Source organism: Balaenoptera borealis (genome assembly GCF_965194805.1).
Source record: "Balaenoptera borealis genome assembly, chromosome: 8".
Classification (NCBI taxonomy): Eukaryota; Metazoa; Chordata; class Mammalia; order Artiodactyla; family Balaenopteridae; genus Balaenoptera; species Balaenoptera borealis.
Genome location: NC_138865.1, coordinates 7,684,077 through 7,708,165, shown reverse-complemented (window position 1 = coordinate 7,708,165; position 24,089 = coordinate 7,684,077). Strand labels below are relative to the sequence as shown.

The 24,089-nt window shown below is 45.7% G+C and overlaps 1 protein-coding gene across 5 annotated transcripts in view; it reads left to right on the top strand.

The window, feature by feature from the left end:
* GATA4 (GATA binding protein 4) overlaps positions 1–24,089 on the top strand; it is an 85,180-nt gene that overhangs the window by 54,284 nt on the left and 6,807 nt on the right. For 4 of the 5 annotated variants that reach the window (XM_082403584.1, XM_082403585.1, XM_082403586.1 and 1 more), the window contains exons 3-6: positions 13,659–13,828; positions 14,845–14,970; positions 21,464–21,551; positions 23,117–23,244. In XM_082403584.1, the coding sequence (XP_082259710.1) occupies positions 13,659–13,828; positions 14,845–14,970; positions 21,464–21,551; positions 23,117–23,244 (512 nt within the window). The remainder of the gene's footprint in view (positions 1–13,658; positions 13,829–14,844; positions 14,971–21,463; positions 21,552–23,116; positions 23,245–24,089) is intronic. The other variant, XM_082403587.1, reaches the window with a different exon arrangement.

Genomic DNA, 24,089 nt, shown 5'->3' with positions numbered 1-24,089 from the left:
AACCTAGCAAAAGCTGTCTGATACATTGTTAAACAGCACCAAAACCAAACATAAGTGTTTTCTGAATATATATATTTTTTTCTCTTTAATTCATCTATATCTGTTACAAGTTTTAAAGCAGAATGTGACTTGAGCACTGCATTCCAATTCACAAAACTTGGCTCTGAGTTACTTTTCAAGGACTTTACAACATGTCTAGGTAAGCTTATAATTTTGCTACTCTAAACAATACTTTTCTTTGGAAAGCAAGTCCAGTGGATAGTTACTCCCTTCAAGTTGGTTCAGTTTAACATACTAATTTCTAGAAGCCTGGCACATGCAGTCAGTAACTACAGGGGATGGAAGGTTTTGAACATGTCTATTACGTGCCTAATATATCCTAGAGATATGTACAAGGATGCCTGTTGCAGCATTTATTACAGCAAAAATTGAAAACTACCTGAATATACATCAATAATGAAATTGACAAACTAAATATGATATGTGAATATAATGGAAAACTATAAAGCAACTCAAATAAAGTAGCTCCACATGTATCAACATAATTAAAACACAGAAGCATATTAATAAGCAAAAATAAAACTTAAGGATACAAATCATGTTATTTCTATGAAGTTTAAAACATGCAAAAAAATTATATATTGCTTTTAAAAAAGTATGCACATATATTACCAGAGTAAAAACATTCACGTGAATGATAAACCTGTTCAAGATAGAGGTTTTTTTCTACTGAGGGAAGGAGGAGACAGGGATCATGGGATGGATACACAGGAATCAACTATTTGCAGTGCTTTATTTCTTTTAAAAATCAGAAGAAAATATGGTAAAATGTTAAGATTTAACAAAGCTAGGTGCTGGCTTCAGGAGTGTTTTAATATTCTTTTCTTCTCAATTACTGAAATATTCCATGTTTTTTAAAAAGTAAATTTGTAAACATGATGTACAATGTGAGGGCATTCATGTAAATTAAAATTTAAATTTATACAAAGCCATACTTATAATGTTCAGAGGTACGTATATATGTGTGTAAGAGTATAAAAATGAATTGGAAGAATATACACTAAATTCAAAATAGTGGTTGGTTAAGAGATGGTGATAGGGAATAAAAGGGATTGTTATATTATTTTTGGTACTTTTCTGTAATTCTAAATTTCTAAAAATGAAAATTATAATTAATAACAGAAAATGTCTGGAAATAGAAAATTTGTTAGCCACCATTGCCTCTGAGGAGTGGGATAATGGTAATGGTGGAGACTTTTATTTTTCATGTGACATCTTTCTGTACTGTTTGAATTCTTTTTTTTTTTTTAACATCTTTATTGGAGTATTGTTTGAATTCTTATAGCAGTTATGATGTTTACAATTTAAACATAAATTAGGGGGAAATAAATAAATAAATAAATATATGAGAAGAGTTACAATGTAGTGCCAAGTTAGATGATTCAAAAAGTAGGGAGCTAGAAATCATCTTTTCCAAATATTTCATTTTTGAGTTGAGGAGACCAGAGCAAGACAGGTAACATTACTGTTGCTGAACATTTTGGCCTCCAGTTGCTTCTGGAATTGGTTCTCATTACTCCCAGCCTTTAAATCTGGTCAATGTAGTTTGTGATATTGAAGCAAAGGCTGGACCCCATTCACATCATAGGCAGAGGGTCCTGAGAAACACTCCTGCAGCTATACTTCTGTGCCCTCTAGTGGTTGGAGGACTTTCCTCAAGGCCGCTGTGTGTAGATATAGATACGTCCAGGGGGATTTGGGAAGAGTCTGGTTCATCCTTTCACCCAATCAGCTGCACTTCTCTGTCTTCTTACGTCAAGCTTCCTAAATAAGATTCTCTTTGAAGAAATGGATCTGCAGCTTAAAAAAAAACAAGTGACATCAAAATCACTGGTGCAGAGTCATTTATACATTTGATCTGATACTAATCTGGATAATTTTCAAACTAGGAAGGCCCGCGATATGTGGTCTGACACCCCCATTTTACAAAGAAGATCCTGGTCATAGGCGGGTACAATGAGTGCTGCCTGGGTCCACTGCTTAGGGAGGGACACCGACTCCTGGCCCTGCTGTAAGTGATCTTCATCCTTATTTTTTGTTTTGTTTTATGTCAAGTGAACTCAAAGCTAAACAGAGCCCTCCTGACTCTCCTTAGAATCACATTTCATGCAAAAAGCTTGCAGGGTAACTAGGTGGATTAGCAGGAGAAGAAGATATAAAGTGCTGGTGATTGAGTTTAACCTTAGTTTGATTAAATAATCCCCACGAAAGCCCCAGAGGGGGAAATAGTCCCGTGTACACAGTTCTACACCGTAGCGCCGCTCCCCTTCTGAAAGGCGTAAATCTCCCCTGAAATGCCTCCCTAGCCTTCAGAGCAATAAAGAGGTCACATTATATCTCCATAAATCTCCCCCGGCTGGCTGGCTGGCTGCTGCCATTCCAGGAGGTGAAAGGAAAGTTGTTTCCTTTTGACGGCCACTGGGCTGGAAGGAAAAGCCTTTTCCCTCCAGACCCATTGTCTTGATCCCTGAGGGAGCTGGTCTGGCAATTTGTTCAGTATTTCCTTTCCCTCCTGCCAGCTTGTCACAAGCTTAAAGAGGGGTTGCAGAGTCAAACGGGCCCAGACTGCCTTGGTATAAGTCTCTGCCTATGACCCTGATAAAGGGCCTGGCGATAGCTCCCTCTCAGTCTTCCTAATTAATAAAAGGAACAAGGTCTAAACAAGCGGTGTGCATGGGTGTAACTGAGCATTAGAAGCCAAGCCAGATCCGCCGGGGTCTGGGGCCTAAGCCTGCCGAGGAGGCAAGGCTGGGGGGCCCTTGGGACAGGAACCAGTGTGCTCTGAGAGATGACAGCAGGTCGGTTAGACTGAGAACCCGCTTGGAAAATGGTGGGGGATAAGATGCTCTTGTGGGAAATCAAAAAAGGGAAACTTCCCTGCTCTAAATGAAACATATTACTACATGAAACAGTGACGATGCTAGTCAGGGCATATTCATTTACTTTATTACTTTATTTAACCTATAAAAGAATTATTTATTGCAATTAGGAAATAAATTAGCATAGTTCAGTATTCAGAATGTTCACAAGAACATACAGTGAACAGTATCCCTGAGCTACCAGGTTACAGTCTCCCTGGAAGCAGGTCATTATTACCAGTTTCTTGTCTATCCTCCTAGAGGTATTTTTACTGTGCATACAAACAAATCTGTGTATAGATGCCTACCTCTTCTTTCTTTAAGAGAGTGTCATATGCCCTGTTCTGTACCTTCTAATATTTCACAGCATATTTTGGAAAGAATTCCATATCAGTGTATAAAAGATTTTCATTCTTCATGGCTACACAGTGCACCCTAATTGAATTAACAGTAGTTCCATGTTGATGAACATATAAGTTGTTTTCCCAGTCCTCTGCCATTGCAGAAAAAAATGCCACATTGAGTATCCCCGTACGTGAGCCATTTTACGCAAGTGCCAGTGCATCTGCAGGATAAATTCCTGGAAGTGGAATTTCTAGATCAAGTGTGCAAGTGTTTATACTCTTCCTGAGATACTGTCATGTTGCCCACCTCCCTAGCCCCAGGCAGTACCATGTCCTGCTCTCCATCAATATCTGCCTGCTTGTTTCCCCACACCCCCCTCCCAGGGCACAATTAGGTAACTGAGGCAGGCTGGCAGGAGGCCTGGACTCCACGGAGCCAGAACCAGCGCCGGACTTTGTCCACAGCAAGATTGGCAGGCAGCTTTTGGGCTTCCCTGGTGGCGCAGTGGTTGAGAATCCGCCTGCCAATGCAGGGGACACGGGTTCGAGCCCTGGTCTGGGAAGATCCCACATGCAGCGGAGCAACTAAGCCCATGAGCCACAACTACTGAGCCGGCACGTCTGGAGCCTGTGCTCCACAACAAGAGAGGCCGAGACAGTGAGAGGCCCGCACACCATGATGAAGAGTGGCCCCCGCTCGCCGCAACTAGAGAAAGCCCTCGCACAGAAACGAAGACCCAACACAGCCCAAAAAAATAATAAATAAATATTTTTAAAAAAAGTACCAATGACCAATAAATATATTAAAATATATTCACCCTTACTATAAAAAAAAAAAAAGATTGGCAGGCAGCTTTTGATTAGCTTGTCATACACCCCCACACTTTCTGGTCCTGCCCCCTGTGGAAAGGACCTTCGTCTTTCCCTCTGTGGGGTGGAAAGAACAGTCTGTGCCATAGTGGATACCTGAGCCCAGAGAGGGCCATCTTTGTGGGAGGGGAGGCACCTGGGCCCGCGGTGGAGAAGACACTTTGTCATTGGAATGAGAGGATCATGGGAAACTGAAGAAATGAAGCAGACATCTCTAATCCCTCGACTCCTAGGCAGAGATGCTTTTGAAAATTAAATTAAAAATTGTATTAGTGTTTGGGATTCACAGATACGCACTAGAATATGTGAAAAAAAATGGTATTAGTTATTTTGTAACAGCCTTATTAATATGCATTATGCAAGTAATACGTAATTTACATTGTGTAAAGTTCACTCATTTAAAGTGTGCAATTCAGTGGATTTTAGTATATTCAGAGAGTTGTGCATCCGTCTCACAATCAACCTGAGAACATTTTCATCGCTCCAAGAAGAACCCTGAACCTATTAACAGTCACTCCCATTCCCTCTGCCCCAGCCCCTGGCAACCGCTAACCGACTTTCTGTCCCTGTGTATTTGCCCATTCTGGGCATTTCGTATGAATGGAACCGCACACTCAGTGGTCTTTTGTGACCAGCTTCTTTTACGGTACATGATATTATTTTTAACCATCCATTTCCCCCAAGCTCAGGGCTTTTTTTTTTTTTTTTTTTTTTTTTTAAATTTATTTATTTATTTATTTGTGGCTGTGTTGGGTCTTCGTTTCTGTGCGAGGGCTTTCTCTAGTTGCGGCAAGCGGGGGCCACTCTTCATCGCGGTGCGCGGGCCTCTCACTGTTGTGGCCTCTCTTGTTGCGGAGCACAAGCTCCAGACGCGCAGGCTCAGTAGTTGTGGCTCACGGGCCCAGTTGCTCCGCGGCATGTGGGATCTTCCCAGACCAGGGCTCGAACCCGTGTCCCCTGCATTAGCAGGCAGATTCTCAACCACCGCACCACCAGGGAAGCCCCCGATATTATTTTTAACCATCCATTTCCCCCGAGCTCAGGGCTTTTGCACTGCTGTTCCCTCTGCCTCTAGCCCTGTTCCCCAAATACAGAGATGCTTATTTAATTAGCTGCTGATTTAATGAATTTGAGCTGTGTTACAGGAAGAGAAAATCTTAACATAGTCCATGTAATTGTCATTTTAAAAAATCAACTCAAATGTTCATTTTTTTTTTCCTGCAGCTTAGTTTTCTTACTCATTCCCCTATCAGTGGAGATTTGGGTTGTTTCCAGTGTTTTGCCATGAACATCTTAAAAATAAATATTTCTCTCTTCCTCTGTCTCTCTCTGTGGTGGTGGTGGGGTCCTTTTGATGTATTCTCATGAATTATTAGAGCAGTTTTATCACTAGCAAGAGTGGGCTGGTTTTTAATGCATCATGGAGCACTTTTCCACATCCATCCATCTGTATATATAATTATATATACACATATTCTGTTAGCCGAATTATGATGTTTGTCCAGGAACATGCATCTTGGTGGCCAGGCAGGCAGGCCAGGGGCAGAGCCTTCAGATTTACACCATCCTACTGCTGCCTCATTAGACGCTTTAGGATGCTGATTTGTTGAAATCTGATGGGTCAAAATGCACTGAGTTTCTGTTGTGTGCTGAGCACTGCAGATGGAGTGACCCAGCCTGAGAGCAGCATGGTGCTTGGAGGGCGAAGATCATGTCACCAAATGTTCTAGAAGCTTAAGTGAGTGACTCACCATCCCTGGACCTTGGTTTCTTCCACTGCCCATCCACGGAGTCACCCAAACACCTCTTCTAGTTTTCGAGGCTGTGTGCTTGCCCTCCAGAAGCCTTAGAGCCAGCACAGGGCGACCAGGATGAGGGGCCGTTCAAAACTTAACCAGGCCCAGAAAAGGAAGGGTAGGGTTTGGGCTCAGTACCCGGAGTCCAGGAAGTAGCAAACATTTTCAATGGCTGATGGCCACCCAGGGATCCCGTGGCTGTAGCCAAGCCAGAGGCCAAACCCAGCCTGAACCCAGGGACCTGGGAGGTTGTCAGTGGCCAACTAGAGAACCCAGCATTTAGAGCAGTTTTAGGCACCTCTTTCCTTGCATTCTGCATGCACCCTGCCAGGGAGGTAGTGACACTGGGGAGAAATGAGTGTGCAGGGGACCACAGGGGAGTAAGTGTGTCAGGGTTGTAGGTCTCCTACCTGGAGTTTGGCCGCGAGTGGCCATACGTCTGATTTTAAGCCTGTTGTCCCAGAATTATTGGTAATAAGCACCTTTCGAACCGAACACTGTAGAACTCTACATGGCCATGTGGCAGTCTGTATCCATCATGGACTTAACCTTGCACAATGCAGGAGGCTCAGGACGTCATGGTCACTGAGGGTCAACTGTGAATTCTACAGCACCGAGAAATTTCTCCTGGGCCAGTGACTGACCCATCTGTCATGGGGAAATTTTTACGCTGTAATTATATCCCTACCTGTGGGGATTCTTGAAGGCCACAGAGATGCAGGCTAGGAGGCATTTCCCAAGCTGGTGTGCTGGAGAGCACTGAAACACACGTGCCCTGAGACGCTTCTGTGATCAGATGAGCTGGGTAAACAGGGCATACCTGAGTCCTGGACTTCTTGTGGTCCTCGCCACTAACATGTCACGTTGCGACCCTAGACTATCTTTCACGTACTGATTTTCGAACTGTTCGTGTTGATGCTGTCTGCTGCTGGGAAGAGAAGTGAGTCCCCGACAGGATGGTCAAGCCATCTATCTGCCGGCAGGAGCTGGTGGGACTCTGGGCCCACGGTTAAGAGGCTGCCCAGTCAGTCTGGGTTGAAATCCCAGCTCCTCTATTTCCTGGGCAAGACCTAACTTCTCTGAACCCCAGGGACATTCCTCTTTCCAGGCCTCCCTCCCACCCTGCCCCTGCTGTGCACACAGACGAGGTAGGAGTGGAGGTAGATACTTGGGAGCCTGTAGGTCTTCAAGGGAGGAGCAGGGGGTCCACGGAATGGAAAGATAGAGGCTTGGCTCTTCCCACAGCTCCTTCAGTCACAGGCATTGGTTGCCCAGCGAAGTCTTCGCCTCATGTTTCTCTGTGTGATGTGTAATTTCTCTTAGCTTATTAGGAGGCATAAACTCTTGGGAATATGCTGTAAATATTTTCCTCCAGTCTGTCATAACAAGAGTTATTCTTCAACCTCTTCTTTCTTTCCCTCCCTCCCCTTTTTTTCTTTCTCTTTCTTTCTTTCTCCCTTCCTTCCTCCCTGCCTTCCTCTCTCTCCCTTTCTTTCTTTCTTTCTTTTTTGTTTCTTTCTTTCTTTCCTCCTTCCTTCCTTCCTTCCTTCCTCTCTCTCTCTCCCTCCCTCCCTCCCTATCTCTTTCTCTCTCTTTCTTTCTTTCTCTCTCCATCCCTCCCTGTTTTTGGTGATTTTGTTCCTTCCTTTCACAATGTCCTTGCTTCTTTGTGATTTTTTTTTTTAACCTGACTCATTCTTTAACTCTCACCTCAAGCCTGAAGCCAGGGTCCTAGGTAAAATGCTGGAGGGATGTGTGTGTGTGTGTTGGGGGTTGTGGTGGAAATCTATTTCCAGTACAATTACAATATTCACCTGGAGAAAAGTTTAAAGGTCTCTCATATTATTCCGTGGCTATCCAGAAATGCAGTGCGCTAAATGTTTCATATAGATTATACTCAGCTTCCTTGTTTGTAAATTTCTAAAGCTGTCTGCCCCTCGTGGATCGGGGTCGGGATGTAGTGGATGCTCTCTGTGAACCCCAGCGTTTTGCTCTGGGCGCTCAGAGGCAGGGGCCCCGGCTCAGCTCCCCAGGGCAGCTCCAGCCCAGCCCAGCGGGAACCGCTTCTGTTCAGCAGGAGCTTCCAAAATAGGTGCTCTAATCCCACCAGCCGGACGTTGCCTGAGCTGTGTCCGCCCTCCCCGCGGCAGCAGCCTGTCACAGGCTGGGCCTGACAAAGCCCAGAAGACCGAAGCCTCAGGAGCTGCCCCAAAACCTCGAGGTTTGTTTGCTGCTCACCAGGCGCCAGCCCCTGGGACAGAGCCGGGCCTGTCAGGAAATCCAGGCACAATCTCTGCTGAACTTTGGATGGGACTCGGGGCTGGGGTTCAGCCTGGGACGTCTGGGTGGGGCTGGGGACTTTGTTCCTGAAGCCCCTTTGGCTCCGGGAGGTCTCTGGGCGGCCCCTCCCCTCTCTTTGCCGGCCTGGAATCCCCTCTGGCCTTGATTTGCAGCACTGAGTCGCTACCCTGGGCATGGGTAATTTCCGTTGTATTTGTGTGTCTTCCCTCCCCAGATAGATCGCAGAGAGATCTAGGATGGCTGAGGATGTGCTGCTGGGGGGAGGGCGGGGGCCGGGTAGTGATGCATTCAGGCGTCATTGCAGTTTGTCACATTTAATGTAATTATTTGCTTTGAGTTGTGCATCCCCAGCTAGACGGAAACAATTTTGGGCAGAGATTTTTGCCCCAACTTTACCTAGTATATCTCTACGTCCAGCATTTGCTACAAAGGCAAATAGAGCAGACACACACGGCAAATGTTTGGGCTCCCCGCCAGAAACCAGATGGACTCAGCACCTGAGGGCTGAGGGACAGGAGGGTCTCTCCCACCCGGGCTCGGGCTCAAGACCCAGCTCCCCGAGCAAGTGGAAGCCCCTCCGAAGAGGGAAGGTGTGACGGACACCCCTGTGGTGGAGCTCAGAGCAGAGCCAGGCTCTATGGCTCTGACCCAGCGGCTGGCACACGCATGGCCCCGTCCCTCAGCCTGAGTCCTCTCCCTCCTCCCCTCCACCTCCCCTCTCTTCCTCTCCTGCCTTGCCTCCTCCCAGCCCTGACTTGCCCGCTGGCCTGTGGGTGGGTTCCCCCAGATGGATGGAGCCGGGCATGAGAGGTCAGGTCCTTACCAGTGATTGCGTCAGCTCTCCGTGGGGAAGTCAGGGTGGGATCCTTCAACCTCCTGGCCCCCATTTTTCTTTCAGGCACTTGGGTGGGAGTAGTCTGCCTTAATTCCTAGGACTATCGGTACTAAATCAGATGCTGAAGAAATTAGGCTGGGTTTGTTCCCCTCTTTAAAAAGAATTTTTTTAAGTGGGGCATGGATGGAAGTGAGGAGTTAGACCCCCATTCTTGGGGTGAGGGCACAATTCATTGTCTGCTTTTGGTTCCTAAAATGATCATGAATTAATATTTCCCATGAGCAGAGCCCCGAGACCTGTCAGCCTGCCTGCAAGTTCATTCCCTGCCCACAGGTCTCAAACTGGGCCAAGTCTGAGAATGATATACAATTTACAATTCTGAGAAAAGGTCAGATACCCAAATCTCCTGGCTCTTTTATCTGTGCCCCCCCCCAATATCCAGGCACCAAGGTTCTCCCTGGTTGTTCCCACTCCCTCCCAAACCCTCCAACCCTGACAATAACCCATCATTGTTATCTCATGTGGTGTTTGCAAAGCACTTTACAGCCATTGTTGTGAGTTTTTCCTCTTATTTACAAAGTACTTTACAACTATTATTACAAGTCTTTTCTCTGAATGTGGGGTAAAGCTGACCCACTTCCGAGAGAGCTGGATTCCCACTGCCTTCTAAGTGGTTGGTCCAGTTCCCGTGATGCCCAGCACTGGGTGGGTGGGGCTTTTGTAAGGCAAGGCCATGGCTGTGCCCTTCCTTATTCGCGATGGGGCTGCTGCCCACTTGCCCTCGGGAAGTTCCACCGAGTGCCCGTGTGATGCAGTGGTTGTTAGCAGGCTTCACACCATCAGATGATGGTGCTGGTTTGGGGCTCCCAGCCTGTCACCTCCCACCTCCCCCAGAGTGGGTGCTAAACAGCAGGGTTTGAACCTCTTTCTCTCCCTTCTTCAGTTCAAGGGGGGAAATATATGTATGTGTCAGATGTAAGAGAGTAAAACAGTCCCTTCCCCCAGAGTGTACTGGGAGTTGCTTGAAGTGATCAAAAAATTTTTTTTGTTTCGTTCTTATTTTTTTTTCATATTTTAAAAACTAAGCAATTATAACAGTACAGAACGGTGTTTTTAAAAATGAAAAGTCCGGGGACTTCCCTGGTGGCACAGTGGTAAGAATCCACCTGCCAAAGCAGGGGACACGGCTTCGAGCCCTGGTCTGGGAAGATCCCACATGCCGCGGAGCAACTAAGCCCATGCGTCACAACTACTGAAGCCCATGTGCCACAACTACTGAAGCCCACGCGCCTAGAGCCCGTGCTCCGCAACGAAAGAAGACACTGCAATGAGAAGCCCGCGCACTGCAAAGAAGACCCAGTGCAGCCAAAAATAATTAAGTAAATTTAAAAAATAAAAATGAAAAGTCTATACAATTTGATTAGCCTAATAGAAGCCCCTTCCTGGTGGTCTCAGCTGCCATCACCGTGTATTTGGTGTTTTGCGTGATGCATTTTTCATTTAACATGGGAGGTAGGCATTTTTCTTTATTGTTAGATTGTCTTTGTCATCATCATTTACAATTATGTAACGTTCCATTGAGTGGGTCAGATGGCAAGATTTTCTGGTAGAAGATATGGAAACTTTGCCCATTTGGAGGTGTAGTGGGTTGTAAGGAGATGTGGTGCGTCTGACGGATGCTTTTAGGAAGCACGGCCTTCACCTCCCCATCCTTCCTTTGGCTGCTGTTGTGACGCCTGACTCTTCAATCTGGGACTTCTGCACTTCCTACCCTAGGCAAGAAGTCTCTGCCACCATAATGCCCAACTTGTTTAAGATATGTGGCCCAAATGAATTCAGTAATATTTACTCATTATTGATACTCTGGCCCAATCTGCCCAACCAGGTCATTAGCATTCTGAGCTCCTGTGACATCTATCGGAGTGCTGAAATAGCAGACGCTCAGGAAGTATTTGTCGGTGACAGATACACACTTGCCAACCTCCAGTGCCTTTCCCCAGCCTGTAAAATGGTTGCTTGACTGTGTAACCCGTTCCGTGTGGCAAGAAGGCATTTCTAAGGCAAGCCTCGGTGCTGGGTTCTCAAGGTAGTCAGACCAGTAACCGGCAGAGAGACCAGGACTGCTAGGGAGGCTTCTGGGCTGAGACCCTGTCCTGGATGTAAAACAATAAATACGAAGAGAAAAGGGAATCTCCCCTCCAGAGAAGAGGAGTGGATGGAGAAAGACCCTCTCCCTGTGCAGCCTTCTTTAGATGAACTGGAACGTAGGAAAGAGGTTGGTTTGCTTATCTTCAAAAGGAAAAGAGTGTGAATCTTCATCGGTGAGAGGCACGTTCTGAAATATTTATGAGTGAAATGACAGAATGTCTGGGATTTTCTTCAAAAGAAATCAGGATGGGGGAAAGTGGGTGGAGGTATACATGAGACAAGATTGGCCACAAATTGTTGGAAGCTGGATGGTGCTTAAATAAGAGCTCATTTTCCTATTTGGGCCACTTTTTAATATGTTTACATTTTTTTTCATTGTTAAAAAAAAAATAGACTAATTGGGTTGTGCTCGGTTTGGACTGGAAAGGTGACGTAAAAAGCCCTCCATCGTGATTTAGACAGGAATGCAGAGGATTAATTTAGAGGCTGTAGCGCCATCTAGTGTTGATTGCAAACACGCTGCAAAATGAGGACATTGCCAGCGCCCCTCCTTGGTCTGAGGGCCTTTTGTGAGCCCCCCTGGCCTCTCCAGTCCCCTCACCGGAAGGCTGGGCCGAGGGAGCAGGGCCACCGGGCAAGGGCAGGTGGAGGGTGACGGTGCAGGTTGTTCACTCCACGCCTCCCCCCGGGTTTGGGGAAGCAAGCCGAGAACAGGAGTCATCGTGTCATGTGCGGCTCTCAAGGCAAGTGACCTTGCTGGAGGGTTCTCAGTGTGACCCAGGTGCAAAAATAGCCTCTCTTGTGACCGGTGTGTGCTCAGCTCCCCGGCCTGAGCAAACAGCCCCTCACACCTGCACACTGTTTACTCATAGTTACTTGTTTGCAGGTGCAAATGACTGTTTGTGTACCCAGAGCTGAGGAGAGGGCCTCCACCATCCTCTTCTCCAGCCCGAGTTCCCTCAGAGCAGGTAGCGAGGCCACAGAACTAGCAGAATGTGCGGCCTTAAACCCCAGGGTAAGGGGCTAGGCTGGTGGAGGGAGAGCTGTTACCCTCCTCCCCAAGTCTCCCTCGTGAACTAGAGAAAAATCCACTTTTGCCTCTGGTAGTAGGACAAGAACAATCTGAACACCAGGGTGGCTGTATTTAGGGACAGAAAATTTAGAAAGGATATAAACATTTTCAAAATAGTAAGCATTTTGTATACATGGAGTATACTTGGAGTCAGAGAGACTTCTGGAAGTTCTGAGCCAGGCTTTATGTAGATGACAAGGAATAAGGAAACTGGCCCAGCCTGTCTCAGCAGGATGACTGAAATGGCCATGAGCGAGATGAGTCAACTGTTAAATTCTATAGACATGGAAGACAAAGGTGATGGGGAGGGAGGGGCGTGTGAGTGAGTGTAGGGCAATGGCAGGGATGGCCACGTTCCTGTGGACGGGTTCCACTCTAAAGCACCATTGCTCATAATATGCACCTTTATTTTATGTTCCAATAAGCAGGGAAAATGTCAAACTATGACACAGCATATCATACAGATACATTGAAATGAGAAAAATGAATTACAGTCTTTTTCTGCAGGAAAGTTTGAAAATTTCAAGAACTTTCAGAAAAAGATAGTCCCTCTGGCTCAGTAATTCTACGTCTAGGGGAGTATCCTAAGGAATAACCAGAAATGCTAAGATTAGTTTTCAAAATGAGCGGTGTCTACAAAACAAAAGTCAGAAACTGGCTAAGCAGAAGTTCAATGAGAATAGTTAAAGGATGGCGCAGTACTAGCATGGGATAATATACACTAAAATACATTTATGAAGAATTTCTAACATGGGAAAATGCTTTGGTATGAAGTGAAAAAACGGGCTCAAAATGATACAGCTTGACCTCAAGTAGACAAAAATATGTCAATATATAAAACATTGCAAAGGATCTAACAGAACAAAATGTTAATAACATGGTGATCTTTGAGTTACAGGATTATGTATGATTTCTATATTTTTTTTACACATTCCAGCATTTAATTGTCCCGAAGTAAATATTTATTATATTTTTATTGAAAAGGAAATGGAATCTCAATTTTGAAAGGGAAAAAAGAGAGAAAGAAGGTCTTGAGTGGAACTCAGTGTTAGGTGAACCCCCCCCCCCCGCCCCAGGCTCTGAAGGAGAGAGAAATCCAGGCGCTGGTGGTCTCTGCCACACTCCCTTCCCTTTCTCATGACTAGGGAGAGCCTGCTGTGTCTGGGATGCGGGGGGTGAGGTCCGCTTGCCAGGACAGCCCTCTGAGTCGGTTCCCAAGGGTTAGGGCCGAGCGAGGAAAAGCCAGGCAGCCCAAAGCGATCCGTCTTCCACTCCTTGCAAGGAGAGGGCATTATTTCCTTGGTGTCTAGATTCTCCGCTGTGAGATTTCTGGCATAAACAGAGAACTAATCCTCTGTGTTGTTTCCCACCCAGTAGATATGTTTGACGACTTCTCGGAAGGCAGAGAGTGTGTCAACTGCGGGGCCATGTCCACCCCGCTGTGGCGGCGGGATGGGACGGGACACTACCTGTGCAACGCCTGCGGCCTCTACCACAAGATGAACGGCATCAACCGGCCCCTCATCAAGCCCCAGCGCCGCCTGGTAAGCCAGTGCCGGGCGCCCAGCAGCCAGACTTCTCTCCTTCTGTCAGCTCCTGGCTTCAGGGCTCGGCCTTGGTGGGAAATTCCTGGTTTTGAATTTGGGGCTTCAAGTCATGTTTCAGAGAAGGTGAAGGGCTGGGTGAGTGGCACCTAGTAATTTCTTACACCTTCAGAGTTGGCTTGAGCTACGAGGACGGTCCAGACCATTTAGTTCAACCCCTTAATTATGCAGAAGTGAAGAGTGAGGCTCAGAAAAGCTAATGGCCTTGCCCATGGTCACTTAGATACTGAGTCTCCCCTTGGGGACCAGAGTCCAGACTTCCCGCTCCCCGACCCAGCGTTGTCTGGTGTATCTCCTGTGTTCACATCAACTCCACGAGGAAAGCTAATTCATCCTTTCTGTGTTGTGACTTACCCTGTTTTCAGTTGATCCCTTGATAAACCCAAAGACCAGGGAGATTATGGGGGGCGTGCTGGGCCCTGTGGCTGGGGAAGAGTTGGAACCAAGTTTTTGTCTCCTACTTTCCTGGTCTTTTCTACTAAAATTTGATTTTGACCAATTCGAACTAGCTTTCACAGATATTAGGGAAAGAAGAACAGAGGGGATAAACCCTGGTGCTTCCCTTTCCTGAGGTCAGTCTTTGAAGACACTCAGACACAGTAATTCCTCACCCCCACTCACTCCCGGCACCTGAGGCCCGGATTCATTCTACTTTGGGGAGAAGCTTTTCTGCCTACAGCATGCAGGGCTTGCTGGGCTTTTCCCTGACGCGAGTGACTGGTAATGTTGCTGACGCCGCAGTTATGACCAGGATTTGCCATCCCCTGCAGCACAGCCCTTTTGCTCCCGCGCCCCCAGGAGAGGCTTAGGGACGCGGCATCCGAGCATCCGGTGCGGTGGCTGGTCTGAGACTCTCACACAGCCATGCCCCTCGCTCGCTGCCGGTGAAGCAAGATGCTGCGGCGCCTGCTGTGTCCTTGTCCTTGGACCTGAAGGGTCTGTCTCCTGTGTTGCAGTCCGCCTCCCGCCGAGTGGGCCTCTCCTGCGCCAACTGCCAGACTACCACCACCACTCTGTGGCGCCGCAACGCCGAGGGCGAGCCCGTGTGCAACGCCTGCGGCCTCTACATGAAGCTCCACGGCGTAAGCGTCCCCCCGACCGTGTCCCGCGCTTTCCTCCACCGCTCGGGTCTCACCCCTCTTCCTCCCTGCAGATCATAATTCATTTTCTCCTTCTTAACAAAGAAATGTAGATCTGGAAGGGACCTTAGAGACTGTCGTAGTGCGTTAGGGTTGCTATAGCAATACCATAGACTGGGCGGCTTAAACAATAGCAATTAACGTCCATGGTTCTAGAGGCTGGAGCTCCGAGATCAGAGGCCAGCAGGGTCGAGGGAGGACCCCCTGTCCAGTGGCAGGCTTCTCTCACTGTGTCCTCACTCGGTGGAAGGGGCAAAGGAGCACTGTGGGGTCTCTATTATAAGGGCACTAATCCCATTCATGAAGGCTCCATCCTCATGACCTCATCACCTCCCAAAGGCCCCACTTCCTAATACCATCACCTTGCACGTTAGGTTTGTGCACATATGAATTTGAGAGGGACACAAACACTCAGACCTTAACAGAGACATTGCTATGGAACATCATTTCCATCTTTAACATTACATAAGTCTAATTCCCATTTCACAGTTGAAGAGACTAAAAAATAGTCTATATGTGTGGTAGTATGGTATATAACAAAGGTAACAATTCAATGGATAAGGGATAGCTTTTTAAGAATGATTGTATTGACATAATCTGGAAAACAAAAACAAAACTTGACTTCTACCTCCTACCAAAAGCAAAAGTAAACTTGGATGTATTAAAGATATGAAACGTAAAACATCTTTAAATAGAGACAATAAAAATACTAGAAGAAAATGTAGAGGGGGAGTATTTATATAACCTTGGGGATGGGAGGAGAAGTTTTCTTCAGCAAGTTTTCAAAACTCTTAAGCCATAAAAGAAAACTTAGATATATTTGATTGTATAACATTTCATATTAGTGTATGGAAAAAGATACCCCAAGAAAGTAAAACCAATACACACATACATGAGAAAAAGGATTAATATTTCCAGAATACAGAGAGCTTCTACAAGCCTCTTTTTTTTCTGGCCACACGGCTTGTGGGATCTTAGTTCCCCAACCAGGGATCGAACTCAGGCCCTTGGCAGTGAAAGTGCAGAGTCTTAACCACTGGACCGCCAGGGAATCACCAAAGCTGTTTACGTTCTAATTTGGAACAATCTCCATTACATAGTGCTTAAAAATGAAGTCCGTGCAGAACACTGTACATAGCATGGTTCCAGTTTTATAAAGAAAGAGGGAGAACATAATTTATATGTAGTTGCTTATATATACATTGAACACTTTTGGATGGACGAATACACATACATATGTATATAGATATGTACATGTGCACACATGTTTGAGAACTTCTTAAAATGTAAGAAACAGGCTGTTATTCCAATTGCCTCATGGGCAGAGGATTGATAGTAGTAAGATGGGAGGGGTTGTTATTAACTTAATCTCATGCATCTTTTCATGTTTTCTTGTTATAATGAGCTTAAAAATGTCTAAAAATAGAGAAAGCCCACGCACAGCAACAAAGAGCCAACACAGCCAAAAAAAAAAAAAAAAGTCTAAAAATATAGTTAAGAATACTCATAAGAAAACATATTGACCCTTGAACAATGCAGGGGTTAGGGGTGCTGACCTTCTGCAGTCGAAAATCCATGTCTAACCTGTAGTCTGCCCTACATGTACGTGATTTCTCCTTACCTGTGGTTCCACATGTGCAGAGTCAACCAACCACGGATCATGTAGTGCTGTAGTATTTACTATTGAAAAAAAATCCCCATTTAAGTGGACCCATGCAGTTCAAACCCATGTTGTTCAAGGGTCAACTTTTGCAAGAAGTGTATACAAGGATACTTGTTGAATCATTGTAATAATGAAAATGGAGAAAAAAAACCTTTGGGAGGAAAATGGTTAAAGAAACTATTGTTCTTCAATAGGGGAACGATAAAAGGAACTGATAGAGGAATATTATGTAGGTATTAAAAGGATTGTGTCTGTAAAAGATTAGAAATAGAATTACTATATGATACAGCAATCTATTTCTGGTATAGATCCAAAAAGAATTGAAAGCAGAATCTCAAACAAATATTTGTATGCTCATGTTCACAGCAGCATTATTCGCAATAGCCAAAAGGTGGAAGCAACCCATGTGTCCATTGATGGACGGATGGATAAGCAAAATGTGGTCTACACATACAATGGGATATTATTCAGCCTTCAAAAGGAAGGAAGTTCTGACACAGGCTACAACATGGATAGACCTTGAGGACATGGTGCTAAATGAAAGAAGCCAGTCACAAAAGGACAAACACAGTGTGATTCCACTTATATGAGGTCCCAGAGGAGTCAAATTCCTAAAGACAGAAAGTAGAATAGTGGTTGCCAAGGGCTGAGGGGAGGGAGAAGTGAGGAGTGACCATTTAATGAGCACAGAGTTCAGTTCTGCAAAATGAAAAGTGTTCTGGAGATGGATGGTGGTGATGGTTCATAGCAATGCAAGTATACTTTTTTTTTTTTTAAGGAGTCTTGAAATTTTATTCAGTTTCAAGGGTACAGACAAGAAGCAAATTTCACAAAGAAATAATGCAGCAATGTAATTACTGGCTTGGATGGCTGTACTTGAGGTTGTTCAGAGTGCTAAGAACTATCTGGATTATCTGCTATCCAGTTTTCTCCATTCTTCAGCTCTTTGCCACACGAGGATCCATTAGTCCTAACTAGAATGGAAATGAGGTGTACTTACAGAGATAATATTTGATTCTTAGGATGCCAGAAAATGTAGAACATCTTTCTGAAGTAATAGAGGCTTCGGTCTGTAAGTGGGTCACTTATTTCCCCAATAGGTTTACCTCTAAGTCAACTTGAAGCACAGCCTTCAGGATTTCAAGCTTAAAAAAATGGTTTAAACTGTTTTCATCCTAAAATATTTTAAAATGGTTACACTGACTGGAAATTCCCTGAAATGAAACAGCTCAGTTATATTTGATAACTTTGTAGCACCCCAAATTCATTAGATACATTTAATGCATAGTTCCCAGACCTGCAGTAATACAACCATAGCCATTCTAATCATATCATAGTTTAATAAGTTATTGATTGGTCCCTCTAGATAAAGTCTACAAAGCAAAGGACTGAGCAGATCTGTTGCCACGTCTCCTCAACGGCTCTATAGTAGGCACAAGCAGTTGAGCTTTTATTTTAACTAAGGTTATTAAGAGTTACTAAACTGACAGTGATAGAGTGAATTTGTAAAGTATCCTTACCATTTTTTCAATTCATTAAGAAACGATGATCTTAGAATAAGGATAAAGCGATGACAGGTGCATTGGAAAATTAAAATGATTGGATTTGATATGGCTGCTAATAGCCCACAGTTAAATAGAAGGAAAAAAAGTGGGGAGGGAAAGGCTTTCTGATCCATACCAAATTTCATACAATTACGCATAAGATTGTGTTTAGGTACAAATCCACTGCAATTCAAGTTTTTAGACAGAGGCCATTTATAAATTCATTATTTTGAAGTCAAAAGTACTTATCTTCTAGATCCCACTTAAATAAAGTCTTCTTAAAAACTTATTTCTTAATAATCATATTTTAAACCACGAGGTTTCAGTAGGCTGGTGAATAGACATACTCTATATCAATACTAGAGGACTAATACTTTACATGAAAGATCATAGCAAGGCAGTTTACCAGAATTCTCAGAAATGCACATTAGCCTATTTTACATGGCACCTGTAAATAGCATCTGAGGAGATTTTTACAAAGATAATTCAGTAGTCTAGGTAATAATGTACACTAAAACTTTGGCACCTGTGTTACATTTTAAATCAACCAATAGTTCTATCAGTTCCTGCAAGCAGCCTACTTGAATATGACAGTCGACTCATCAGTAAAATTTCAATGCCATTTATCAACGTGTTATGATGAACAACTTTAATTAAAATAAATTCATTCGCCTAGGATTTTAATTGATTTTTATAGATGAGAAGGAACCTGAATGATTCTATTTATGATACATTTATAAATCAAGTAAGAATCTGGCAAGACCTCCAAAGCCAGTGGGAAATGATTTGTCTGATGCCTGTGGTGGGAAGGGTATAAAGCACAGCTGTTAAAAGATGGTGACTGGCAGAAAACAAAGTTCTTCTATCTTCTAGTGACCCTGGCAGAAAAAAATACTGCTTCAAGATTTGGACACACATAAAGAAACATCTGCCAATGCAAATGTCTATCACACTAGGTCCCCTCTCCTTTTAAAAAAGATATATTAGAATACGCATTCTCAAATGGGGGTGGTGTCACCCCCAAGTAGGACCAAAAAAACCCCTACTCTTTTCATGTATAAAGCAGATATAATACATATACAGCATATCTATGATATTAAAATTCATTGGGGGAATTCCCTGGCGGTCCAGTGGTTAGGACTCCACGCTTTCACTGCCAAGGGCTCAGGTTCAATCCCTGGTTGGGGAACTAAGATCCCACAAGCTGTGTGGCATGGCCAAAAAAAATTCATTGGGGCACTATTTAAAAAAAAAAAGTTTAAAAGGCTTTGGGGGTGGGGTTGATGAAAAAACGTTTTAAGAAACACTGAATTAGTAGTGACTCTCTCAGTCACATGCATTTCTTCTCCCCACCATCACTATGCTATGTCAAAATACCCTGTGGCATTTTTGGTATTTGGAATTTTCATAAGAACATAATGTCTCTAGGACAATACTCCCAGAGTAATTAAGATTAAGAAATTTATCATCAGCTCTAAACACATTTAATTATGGCACCTAAGAGGAGACTTATCCTTAGAAACTGACACCAAGTTAGGGAAATCAATTAACATTTATCTGATCATAATTACGAGTACAATCTTAATGTCTATATTAAGAATTACAGGTTTAAGTTTGGCACTGGCAGCTGAAATTCAAAATTGCCACTTAAAATTCAAAATGAAAATCTGCAAAGTCTTTTTAGAAAGCATTCCCGTTCTTTACACTATACTGTCACAGGTGACTTTATCCGTTAATGCAAGTGTACTTGACACTACTGAACTGCACACTTGATAATGCTTAAGATGGTAAATTTTATGTGATGTGCATTTTATGACAATTTTTTTTTTGACGTACTGAGGTGGGTGGGGATAAACATGAGGACAGGATTCTTCTGAAGTCAGGATGGTCTTCAAGAGGAGGGCGCGGGGCGCGGGGCTAGAGGGCGGCAGGGCGGGGAGGGGAGGATACTTTCCTCCACGAGTGGGAGTGCTGTCTCATCTGACTCTCAGTTGACTAGAAGGCAGTTCAAGTTCACGTATGCTACTGCACTTCTCTTTTTTTCTGGCCGCACCATGCGCGGCTTGTGGGATCTTAGTTCCCTGACCAGGGATTGAACCCGGGCCCTCAGCAGTGAGAGTGCGGAGTTCTAACCACTGGACCGCCAGGGAATTCCTTGCACTTCTTTCTTAACAATTCCACGTTCACACCTCCGAAGTGATCATCACTTGTCCTTCTGTATTTGCAGGTGTGGCCTCTATTAGTCCCATATGGGAGACTAGCACAGACCAGGGGCTAAACAATTTGGTTGGCCAGGCCTGAAAGAAGCCAGATGTGGGGCAGGCACACTATTTTAAAATAGTAGAAAGATGACCCTGCAGGCCTGCCCCCGACCCTTGTGGAGGCATCTTGAATGGCTCAGGAGTGTGATGCCTGACAGTCACTGCTTGTTTAGGAGAACTCAGATGCCCTAACGTGCTGTCAGAAAGCACTCAGGCACTGGCCACAGAGCAGTCTCTCCACCATCGTCCCTGCTGCTCCCGACACCCGTGGAAACCACCACTTGCCCCAGCCAGGCTCAGCACGGTGCAGAGCTGCTCCGTGTAGAGTGACTTTACATCTCCACTCTCCAGGCCGCCTCAGGTTGTGCCCATGATCTCGGCATAACTATTAATAGCACCCCCTTTTCACTCGCACAGTGACCCAGTCTGGCTGATCAGTTAGCGGCTTTGGCACATGCTGTTCTTGCTGCTTGAAATGTCTGCCCCTCATCTACTTGACAGTCTCCTACAACCCTGGCATCACCTCCTCAGGGAGGCCTGCCTTGATGTGCCCATGTGCCACTTTCCCTCCCCCAGCCTAGGACACAGTTCAGTGTTTCTTTTCTATTTTCCCTCATCACCTATGAATCTGGTTATCTTCTATTTGTCTGTCTTTCCCAACTGTGAACCTCTGGAGAGAAGGGACTGTGCCTTTAGGTCTTTGTTTCTCCAGAGTTTAGTATAATACCCAGCATGGAATAGACATGCTCAACACATTTTTTTTTTGGTAGAATTGATTTCCTGCTCAGCAGGAGTTCCAGGCCTGATTCACTCAGTCTCAGCTCCAAGGTTTGTAGAGGAATTGCATAGATCTGGCCTTCTCATTGTGTATTTGTGTGTGTGTGTGTGTGTGTGTGTGTGTGTGTGTAAATAATGTCACAGATCAGGTACAAATGGAAAACCACGTATATCGACTTGTGACCCCCTAGGTCCCCAGGCCTCTTGCGATGCGGAAAGAGGGGATTCAAACCAGAAAACGGAAGCCCAAGAACCTTAACAAATCGAAGACGCCAGCAGGTGAGAAAAAGATCGATGTGTAATTATATGGATAACTCAGTAGCTCTCAGAGTGTGTGAGCATCGTGTATGCTCAGGTGGGCCAGCCCAGGCTTCCAGGGTGTAATGATAGCATCGTCCGTCCCCAGCTGTTCAGGACAGAATGAATAACCCAGTGCAAAAGTAACATCACCATGGAACATATTGGGAGCTTTTAAAGCAGGCTCAACTCATGTTGTGGCCTGGTTTTTGCCAGTTGCAAAGACTGCAGAGGTCCAGCTGGACCGGTTGAGGGCCTGGAGGAAAAAGGAACATGAGTCGGTCCCTCCATCTTTGGTGCTCCAGCCACTCAGGAACTCAAGTTCTTTCAATTCGCTTTGGGCTAAGTGGGGTGAAGGAAGACAGGGTCCTGTGAGTCATGTTCAGATTGGTTTGTAACATTAATTTGTAAGCCAGTGTGTAATTAACATCATGTAGTACTCTGTACTTTGCAAAGCTCCTTCACAAATATTATCTCATTGATCTTTACAGACCCCCACGAGAGCCCATTTATGATCTCCATTTTACTAATGAGCAAGCTGAGGCTCAGAGAGGGCAATGACATCACAAGGGTCACACAGCTGTGAATGGGTAGAGCTGGAATTTAAAGCCAAGTGTTTTCACTTCAGGGTCCATATTCTGTTCAATATATACCCTGCCTTCTCAATTTCTAGATTTCAGAATGAGGACTACTCGGGTCCCCTACCAAGAGCACTCCCTCCTCAGTACCGCTGTCAAATTAAAGATTTCACTGGGAAATGTGGCAGTTGTGGAGAAATTAAGTCGGCTGATATGATGGAAAGTTAATCTTCTAATCTAAGGCCTGACAAAGTCAGATGGATTTCCCTGTTGCACTGCTGAGAACATGACCAAAGTTCTCCTTTTCCAGATTCGACAGTGGCTCGCTCCTTCTGGCAGTCACGTCTTAGCAGATCGTTCAGGGGCTCACACCAGGTCCTCGGCCTTTCTCCCTGCTTCCACATTGTTTATACGAACAGCACCTTCCCCTGGGGAACTTCATCTCTTTGCATGGTGGGGTCCCAGTGGGAGCAGGCGTCGGTTGGGGTGTACAATCCCCTATCCGAAATTCCAAATCCAGGGAGCTAGATTTGGCAGGAAAATGTAATCGGAACTGACACAGGCTAGTTACAGTCTTTATTTATCCCATGTGCGAATATTCCCATGTTTTGCTGTAGAACTATTAATGTATTTAATTACGGGGTGTTGTCCCAGACCCCGCTGCAGGTATTCTGTAATATTCAGTCTTTGCCCTTTTTCAAATCCAAAAGTTTGAATCCTGAGACACATGTGGCCCCAAGCATCTGGGTTAAGGGGTGGTGAGCCCGTCATCTGAAACAGTTCCCTTGAAATTCTGCTACTTCTGCTTCATTGTGAGAACCGTTGCCCTGCACTGATGGAAGGACCCTGCTTCTCTCCCCAGCAAATGTAGACAAGCCGTTAGCGCGGATCTGCCCTGGCTGTCTCCAAGGGCCGCCATCCGTTTGTCCCTGCCCCTGGGCTGGGTGTCCTGACTCTGCCTTGTTCCAGGTCCCTCGGGCAGTGAGAGCCTCCCTCCCACCACCAGCGCTTCCAGCAGCAGCGCGGAAGAGATGCGTCCCATCAAGACAGAGCCTGGGCTGTCATCCCACTATGGGCACGGCAGCTCCCTGTCGCAGGTACTGCTCGTTGGGGGGTAGCCTCCAGGCGGCCAGGCCCCCCGCCCGAGGCGAGGGGCTGTCTGTCTGCACGAGGATATGTTTCAGCACTTCTGATCAAGCTACAGCGATTTGGACACACGACCGTGATGCACGCGTTTAGCAGTTTCTCTGTGCCAGGACCCGTGTGCTGGCACACAGCATTGCTACAGCCGGAATCAGAGTGCGGCCGCTGTGTGGGAGGCGGAGCGGGGCTTTCTAGGCCAGTCTGTCTCCTAAGTAAGGGTGGCTTGACCTTGCCCTTGAGGGTGGGTAGATTTTAACAGGAGGAAGGGGAGGAGGAGGCCCCTCCTGGCGTGGGCAAAGGTGTAGAAGCTGCAGAGGGCAGGGCGGGCGGGCTGGGGTTGGTGAGGAGGTCACAGGCAGGATGCCATTGTCATGAGGGCTGGCTGCGGGTCCAGCTTCACACGTGTGTCCAGAAGATGGGCCAGCAGGACCCTCATTTCCCTCTGTCAGATATGATGGCAGTCCTGCTCCTGCAGCCCCTTCCCTGTGTGGTTCCCCCATCCGGGATCAGGATGCCCCCAGGCTTGGTCACGGTCTCCCATTAACTCTGATCTCTTCTCCGCCTGTCCTTGAGGCGGGCGAGTCCTAACGAGCCTTCTGCCGTCAGGGTGAAGAGAAGCTGGTGCCCTGGGGCCAGGAGAGCCAGGAGCCCCTTCTGGGCAAGGGGGGGATGGCTTCCTTCTGAAAATGGAGATTGATGGTGAAAAGACTGTAGAAAATGCCTCGTGTAACCGTCAGAGGCTTCTGAGAAACCAGAATAGTCACAAAGCTACTGGGTCAGTGCTCAGAAGTAGCTGATG